Source organism: Lonchura striata, chromosome 36, assembly GCF_050655825.1.
Source record: "Lonchura striata isolate lonStrDom1 chromosome 36, ASM5065582v1, whole genome shotgun sequence".
In the NCBI taxonomy this organism is placed as follows: domain Eukaryota; kingdom Metazoa; phylum Chordata; class Aves; order Passeriformes; family Estrildidae; genus Lonchura; species Lonchura striata.
Window position 1 is genome coordinate 12839610 of NC_140738.1, and position 8970 is coordinate 12848579.

General features: G+C 53.2%; 1 protein-coding gene across 1 annotated transcript; it reads left to right on the forward strand.

Annotated features, from left to right (window-relative positions):
• Window positions 1–6275: 6275 nt before the first annotated feature.
• On the forward strand, window positions 6276–7967 carry LOC146764190 (uncharacterized). The gene has a single exon (XM_085565672.1). The coding sequence runs from the start codon at window positions 6330–6332 to the stop codon at window positions 7728–7730; it is 1401 nt and encodes a 466-aa protein (XP_085421798.1). The 5' UTR covers window positions 6276–6329; the 3' UTR covers window positions 7731–7967.
• The last annotated feature ends 1003 nt before the right edge of the window (window positions 7968–8970 follow it).

Below are 8970 nucleotides of genomic sequence, written 5' to 3' on the forward strand. Positions count from 1 at the left end.
GAATTGCTGTTCCTCAATAAACCCTCCTGGAATTAAAGCCGCCTGTGAGTCGTCCCGCTTTCATAGAGGAAGATTTCATTACGCTATCCGGCTTTCGAGGACTCGGCTCTCTGACAAGCAGAGTGGTCAGAGACCCAGAAGCCCTCAACTGGCGCCCGAACAGACTGGCCCCTCTCAGGAGTCAGCCGCAGAGCGTCTCCTCGGCTCCCTCGGCTCTGTGATCCGGCTGCCCGAGGACTAAAAGCGCCGTTCGCCGCCAGTTCCACGAGCGGCTGCTCTTCGTTGAAGAAGATCGCCTACCTCGCGGGCTGCAGACACCTCGTCCTGGTTCGACTTCGAGTTTGGGAGCAGACTCCGAACGGGACGAGATCTGCAGCGCTTCCTCTCCCCTCAGAGACTTTTTCGTTTTGACAGCGGTCTTCTTTGTGGTCAGTTCCTGGTGCCCTGTCTGGCACCCGACCCTGTCTCTTTTCCTTTTCGTTTCTCTCTTTGTCTCTTTGGGGATTTCCTTTTTTCTGCAGTGAGAATGGGCAACCGCCTGTCTCCTGCCCGGCGGGATTTTTACCTCCACGTTAAATCCTCCCTTGTTTTGGGTAACATTTCTTTTAAAAAGAGGGACCTTAAGGCTTTTGTTAATCTTATTTTCGATAACTTCCCTGACACCTCCAGGGATGATTTTTCTTCTCTTATTTTCTGGGTAAATATTGGGAAACTGTTATACGCATTACAAGTAAAGGGGAATTTTTCTGTGGGGCATTTTTTTCCACTTTTTCATTCTATTTACACTTTATTTAAACAAAAGGGTGAGAGTTGGGTCCCCGGTTCTCCTAACCTTCATCCCGCCCCCCCCACTCCTAACTCGGTTTCCCCTAAGGGTGGGTCGGGCAGCAGACCCTGCCATAACCAGGCACAGGGCTGCTACCGTCTCCCTGCTGCTCCCCGCCCCACTCTGTCCTCTCCTCGTCCTGGGACTGGCCATCCCAGTGCGAGTCTTTCCTCTCCCCAAAGCCCTCAAACCCCTGTACCCAGTTTAAAACCATGTTATTCGATTCCTGATCTCTGTCACCACACCTCACAAAATGGCGCCGGCCACATGGCCGAGCAGCCCGCCACCGAGGGACAAAATGGCGCCTCCTCTCCACCTCCTCACTCCCTTCGGGCCCCTGCCAGTCCCCCTCAGGCTCCACCTCCGTCGAGTGCCGCCCCTGCGTCGGGTCCCGCCCCTACCACCGCGTCGATTGTTACATCGTCGGGACCCGCCCCTCCAGCCCCCATGGCCACACCCCTGGGTGGGCCCCCGGTGGGAGGGACCGGCCTGCAGGAAGGCCACGCCCCTGTGGGAGGGAACCCCCTGCCGGAAGGCCACGCCCCGGTGGGTGAGCCTGGCCACGCCTCCCCTCAGGCCTCTTCTGGTTCCCACTCCACCGGAACCGGAAGTCGGCCTGGCCAGAAGCAGGCCATCTTGGCCTGCCGGGCTTCATGCCACCGAAGCCCACCGGCCAAGGGGAAGGTCCGAGCCCTTGCCCGTCCTGCCTCATCCTCCGATGAGGATGAGGACAGCGACAGCCCCCGGCCCACACCTAGGCCGGGAGGTGGGTGGGCCCGGATCAGGGCAGAGGCAATTAAGGATGGGGATTTGGAATTCGCAAGAGATCTGGGGCCGTTCGCAGCACCTGTGGTGAGGACCAGGGGGCAGCGGCCACACTGGGAGCAACTCCCATATGTGGAGATTAAAGAACTGAGGAAGGCTGCCAAAGACTATGGTCGAGACTCTCCTTTCTTTAAGAATGTATTGGACCTCGCTTTCTCGGGCCATACATTGGTCCAGCATGACGTTAAATATATTGCCAAGTCCCTGCTCACTCCCACCGAGCTTTTATTGTGGGACATTCAATGGAGAAAGCTCCTCAAGCCTCTTCTGAAAAAACACAATTTAGCGGAGGCAATTGGAGAGGGAGAGGAAGCCATAGAAGCCCTGGCAGGGGAGGGGGAGTTCAGCCAGCCAGAGGACCAAATACTGTTACCCACGGAGGTCCTAGATGACATCAAGGAGGCTGGCCGAGCGGCACTGTTAAAAATCCCCGATGGGAAAACCCCGCTCCAGAACTTTTCAGCTATTACCCAGGGCCCAGAGGAATCTTTCATAAAATTCGTGGACCGGCTGAGGGAGGCCATCGACCGGCAGATAGACCATCCTGCAGCGAAGGAAGAGCTCCTGAGAAAGATGGCCATGACCAACGCGACAGCCGAGACAAAGAAGATATTAAGGACTTTACCTCAGGACCCCGAACCCACCATCGCACAGATGGTGGAGGCCTGCACGAAAGCCGCCTACACCGAGACCACTGTCGCCCTTGCAGTAAGTAAGGGGATTGGGGAGGCGATGTTGACGATGAACACCATCCGGTGCTTCGGGTGTGGCCAGATGGGCCACATACAAGCCAACTGCCCATACTGGCCCCCGGAGCAACCACACTACTCGTACACACCCTCCCCAAGACCAATACCCAGGAACCCGATGCCCTACCATCGGCAGGCGGGAAACGGGTCGCGGAGCGCGGGGAGGGGCCGCGCAAGGACAACAAGTGGCCCCTCACAGCGCCCAGGCCTCCCCACCATCCGGGAGGACCGGTGGCCCAGCGGACAGTTCCGGAGGGTTGGCGGAGCCACGACGACGGGCTCCGCCTCTTCCGTAGAACCCGCAACTTAAATTCAGACACTCACCGGGTCCTCAAAAGCTCCATCACTGTGACTCTCCAGGATGAGGACCTGGTGAGAGTTCCCGCTGGGTTCCTGGAACCCCCTTACCGTAATTGTGAGGTAACAGTGTTAATACTCGGAGATTGCAGGCTCACACCCGACCGTGTTACCGTCGTTCCTGAAGTGGTGTGTTTTCAGCCGGGGTCCGAGGTCACCGTCTCGGTCGTCTGCCATCAACCACCTTGCACCATCACCAAGGGGCTCCCCTTCGCTGCCATGTACCTCCTCGACGTGGCCGACCTCACCGATCCACCAGTACAGGACTATTTCGCTGGACATGACTCCGGGGAAGACAATTTTGTCTTCCTCACACAGAATGTTTGCAAATCCAGACCAATGATTGAGACTGTTTTATCGCTTCAGGGAAAGTCCATCAAACTGGACCTGATGGCAGACACCGGGGCAGACGTCACCATCATACCCCGGTCAAAGTGGCCCCGCGACTGGGAGTTGGTGCCCCCTTGTGGCACAATCTCCGGAGTGGGAGGAGCTGTCAACTCCATGCGCAGCAAACACCTGGTAAGTGTGGAGGGCCCTGAGGGACAGATTGCCACCATTCGGCCTTTTGTTGTTTCATCTAACATCATGTTATTAGGCAGGGACGTTTTGTCCCAATGGGGTGCCCGCCTCGATATCCCTAGCCCTGCATGGGATTTTTAGTATGGGCCACTGCGGAGCGCACCTCCCCACCGCTGAATTGGAAGACCGATGTTCCAGTGTGGGTGGACCAGTGGCCCCTTGTGGAGGAGAAATTAAAAGCGCTCCATGAATTAGTAGAGGAGCAGGTCCGCCTGGGGCATTTAATACCCTCCACCAGCCCCTGGAACACTCCTGTCTTTGTTATTAAAAAACCTGGCAAAGACAAATGGCGCCTGCTCCAAGACCTGCGCAGGGTCAATGAGGTAATCGAGGACATGGGCCCCCTGCAGCCTGGCCTTCCCTCACCCTCCATGCTTCCCCGGGATTGGCAGCTCACAGTCATTGACATCAAGGACTGCTTTTTCAACATCCCATTGTATCCCGGAGATGCCCCCAGATTCGCGTTCTCCGTCCCTTCCATCAATAGGGCGGAGCCTTATAAGAGGTACCAATGGACCACTTTGCCCCAGGGAATAAAAAATTCTACAGTGCTCTGCCAAACTTTTGTGGCCCAGGTGCTTTCGCCGATCAGAAAGCTGTTCCCTGAAGCGATCATCCTGCATTATATGGATGATGTCTTGATCTGCGCTGAAACACAAGCTTATCTGCAAATCACACTTTCCAAGACTGTTAAGGCCATTAAAGCTGCAGGGTTTGAAATTGCTGAAGAAAAGATCCAGCTGTCAGCGCCATGGAAGTATTTGGGCTTTCACATTACGGGAAGGACTGTCGCGCCCCAATCTGTCACCGTCAAAGACGACCCACGGACCCTGCGGGATCTCCAGCAGATCTGCGGTACCATCACGTGGATCCGACCTCTCCTGGGACTCACCACGGAGGAGCTGGCGCCGCTCTTCAACCTGCTACGAGGAGATGGCGACCTAGCTTCCCCTCGTGAGCTAACACCTGCCGCCAAAGGAGCCCTGGAGAGAGTCGCTGAGGCCATACGATCCCGTCAGGCCCACCGTGTGGATCGGCTCCTTCCCGTCACCCTTGCCATACTGGGTAAGTGCCCAAACTTCCATGGTCTGCTTTTTCAATGGGACGCTGGGCGGAAGGACCCACTCCTTATCGTTGAGTGGCTGTTTCTCCCGCACCAGCCAGCGAAAACTATTTCAACTCCTGCAGAGTTGATGGCTAGAATAATAATAAAGGCCAGACAACGCCTCCGGACCCTCGCAGGGTGTGACCCGGCGTGCATTTACCTACCTCTTAATTTGGAACAATTGGAATCCCTGCTTCAGACAAACGAAAGTTTGCAAATTGCTTTAGACAGTTACCCTGGACAGATTTCCATTCATTACCCTAAACATAAAATATTCAAAGACACGTTATATTTGGCCCCAAAGTCATTCAAAAATAAAACACCTATTAAAGGTGCTCTCACGGTGTTCACCGATGGGTCGGGAAAATCCCACAAATCGGTGATCACTTGGAAGGACCCGGAGAGTCAGAAGTGGGAGTCTGACATCCAACTGGTTGAGGGTTCCCCCCAGATCGCAGAACTTGCTGCGGTCGTGAGAGCATTCAAAAAATTTCAGCAACCTTTCAATCTGGTAACAGATTCGGCTTATGTTGCCGGGGTAGCAGAACGGGCAGAACACGCCCTGCTCAAAGAAGTTCAAAACAAACAGTTATTCGATTTGCTCACGGAATTAATCTGGCTGATCTCCCACCGAGAGCAACTCTATTATATTATGCACGTCCGGGCTCACACAGACCTGCCAGGAGCTATTGCAGAGGGGAACCGGATGGCCAACCTCCTTGCAATGACATCTCATTACTCTGCACCTGCACTTTCATTAACCTTACCAGACATTTTTGCACAGGCAAGGCTCAGCCATGCGTTTTTCCATCAAAATGCACCTGCCCTTGCCCGACAATTTAAAATATCAAAAGAACAAGCCAAAGCCATACTAGCCACATGCCCAAGCTGTCAGTCCTTCGCCCTTCCACCGCTGCCAACGGGGATAAACCCCCGAGGGTTGGCAGCATTGGAGCTGTGGCAAACAGACATCACTCACTATAATCCTTTTGGCCGCCTGAAATACCTGCATGTGTCCATAGACACATTTTCTGGGGCCGTGTTCGCGTCACTCCACACTGGTGAGAAAACAAAAGATATCATCAAACATCTATTCATGGCATTTGCCACATTAGGAGTCCCAAAAGCCATCAAAACGGACAATGGGCCTGGATTCACCTCGACAAGATTCGCACAATTTCTACAACAATGGGGAATTGCCCATTCCACCGGCATTCCCCATAACCCCACAGGACAGGCAATAGTGGAACGCTCCCACAAAGAGTTAAAAAGGCTGCTAGAACAACAACACGATTCGGCTCTGGCCATGACACCAGTTGAAAGATTATGCAAGGCACTTTATGTTCTTAATTTCTTAAATTGTTCTGACCGGGAGCCGAATCCCCCTGCACTCAGACACTTTTGCAATAACACCAGGGCAATTTTAAAAGAGCGTCCGCCAGTCCTCATCAGAGACCCAGAATCAAAAATCATCTCAGGGCCGTACCCTCTGATAACGTGGGGGAGAGGGTACGCTTGTGTTTCCACAGCCCAGGGTCCCAAATGGATTCCTGGAAAATACGTCAAACCGTACCTGGAGAGCACTACCACGGACCCCCCAGCGAGGAGCAACCCAGCGACCCCATCACAATCACCACCAGATAATGCAGTGGCGTGGCGACGGAGAAAAAAGAAGAGGACCGGAAGACCACCCAACATCGTCTCCCGGGTCCTCATCACAAGGACATACCTACCTCTGCAAGACTTAACAACTTCCGCCACCCCATCCCCTCCTGTGCCGTTCCCTCTACCCTCATACCTAACCCGTCAACCCTTTACCCCTCCGTCCTGAAATTTATTTTTATTTTAACCCAAAAGGGGGAGCTGGGGGAGGGGAGGGAACCAAATGTATGTTGGTAATATTGTTTTGTTTAATTTTAGTACTAGGATGGCTGCCAGAACATCATTCACCCAAAAGAAACAACAGAAGATGTCCCACTGCGCCCAGCTGGTTGCAGCCACGCTTTCCATCCTCCTGTGGCTGCATGTAGCAGATGGCTGGGTGGTACCACAGCCGAAAGAAAACGTCTGGATCACGCTGGCAAAGTCCTTGCAGCAGGATAACCTATGTCTGGCCATGGGCAACGTGGACAATCCCCTGTCCACTTGCCTGGTAGGGGTCCCCTTGGTAGCTGATGATTGGCCGGTATCCAATTCCGACCTGCTCCGAACCACGGGTAGGAGGCCTAACCCGGTCGATACTTGGGATGAGTGGACCAAAATTTTGCCTAACAGCAAAGAGGAACCCCAAGAATTGGACTTACTGGGGTCCTCCACAGCTAGGTATTGTGTCAAATTCTATTATAGAAGGCCAAGTCAAAATTGGCACGGAATTGACTTGGCCAAAAACACATACCGGAAAGATGTAACACCTATCAGTAAAAAATATAACAGCCAAACCTGGTGCAATTATACTAGCCAGGTGATTTCGGTTTCATCCACTCATCCCAAGACATTGCCCAGGGGGATGTTTCTTATCTGTGGGGACAGAGTATGGTCGGGAATTCCATCTCGGCTCCAGGGAGGCCCATGCAGCCTTGGCAAGCTTGCTACCCTCACTCCAAACAGAACTCAAATTCTAGATTGGAAAAAAGAAAGACAATTGGCACGCACCAAAAGATCATATGCTCAATTCGACGAAAATTGTGACTCCGAAATTTACGATTGGGGAAAAACAAAGAGGGTCGCTGTATCCATCTTTTTACCATGGTATGCAGCAGCTAAGGCCCTCGGTGAGCTTTCTCACCTGGAGTGTTGGATAAGCAAGCATGCCAACGCCTCGTCTGCCGCCCTCTCCGATCTTCTGGCAGACCAGCAAACCACCAGGCAAGCCACATTACAAAACAGAGCGGCTATTGATTTCCTGCTGCTCGCCCATGGCCACAGCTGCGAGGACTTCGAAGGATTGTGTTGCTTCAATTTAACATCACGGAGCACTTCCATCCAAGCCAACATCCAGCGGATCCGGACCGAAGTACAGGACATCAAAACGGAAACTTCGGCTGTGGACCCCGTCCACAAACTATTGATGCAGTGGGGCATTCCCGGGTGGGCAGCCTCCATTTTAAAAGGACTCTTTTGGATTTTCATAATTGTCCTTCTCATTTCAGTTGCCTTAACCATCTTCAAAAAGACGCTTACCAAGACTTTGGCAAATATTTATTTAATTAACAAGAACGGGGGAGATGTGGGAGGGGACTTGGGAAACTGTCCCCCCGAATTACCCTGGGAGGTGACAGGTGTGTAGTTCCCCGCCTCCCCTGTTATCAATCAGTATGTCTGTCATCCCTTGGTGCTAGAAAATTCTTTGTTCTTTATACCTCCATTGGTTCCTTCCCTGAAGCCGCTCTTTCCCCTTACCCTCATTGGTTATAACCCTGCCACTCGACCCTGACTCTGCCCCCGAAGCCTTCCTTCACTGAACGCTTCATGCCTGGACCCTCCCTCTCTTGTCCCAGTTATAATCCCGATTCCGCCCCCTGTTCGGCGCTCTCAGAGCGAGCACCCTCCCGGAGAGGTTGTTTCCCTTCGCTCCCTGAATTGCTGTTCCTCAATAAACCCTCCTGGAATTAAAGCCGCCTGTGAGTCGTCCCGCTTTCATAGAGGAAGATTTCATTACGCTATCCGGCTTTCGAGGACTCGGCTCTCTGACAAGCAGAGTGGTCAGAGACCCAGAAGACCTCATGGGGTGGCTGTGCCAGCTCCCCCATGAACCTCCAGCCCTGGGAACCTGGAGCAAGTGGAAACCGCAACTTGGCCAATACTGCCTGTGCCCGAAGCAAATGGAAAGAGAACTGGGGTGGGAAAAATCACGGTTGTTTATTTACAGAAGAACAGCAATGAAAACACAGAACACATCTAGATTTGTAAGAATATTTGTAATACCAACAGTTTATAGAAGGTATATACCTAAGAACATATCTAACAACAATATCTGAAATGTATTTACAGAAGACAAAACAACGCCCTAAAACCTATATCCTAAAGGCAACAACAAACTGTAAAAACTATGTAGAAAAGGGTGCCATCTCTGTCCGTGATCTCCATCACTCCAGGAAGAAAAGCAGGTGCCATGGTCACTGCAGTCAGGCACAGAGGGCTCTTCCGTGTGTCCCAAGGCTAGCACAGCAGGACTCAGCTGCCAGAGCTGAGGCTGGCTGGGTCTGGGGGCTGGGCCCTAGGCACTGGCATGGGGCTTGTGTGGCCCAAAGCAAGCACAGGACAGGCTGGGCATGGCCACCAGAATCCAATGCACTGGGTACCACGGGCCTGAGCAGAGACCACCCAGCCCAGCCCCGCCCCAGCCTGGCTGCAGGGAACCCACTCTGCCTGTGGGGACCACATGCCTGTCCTGCTGCTGGCATTGGTCTTCATCCCAGGACCATGGCCTCCTCTTCATCTTTTTCATCTATGTCCATGTCCTCGGTGTACTCTTCCATGTCCAAGTCCATCTCCTCTTCCACATCCACATCCACCTCCATCTCTTC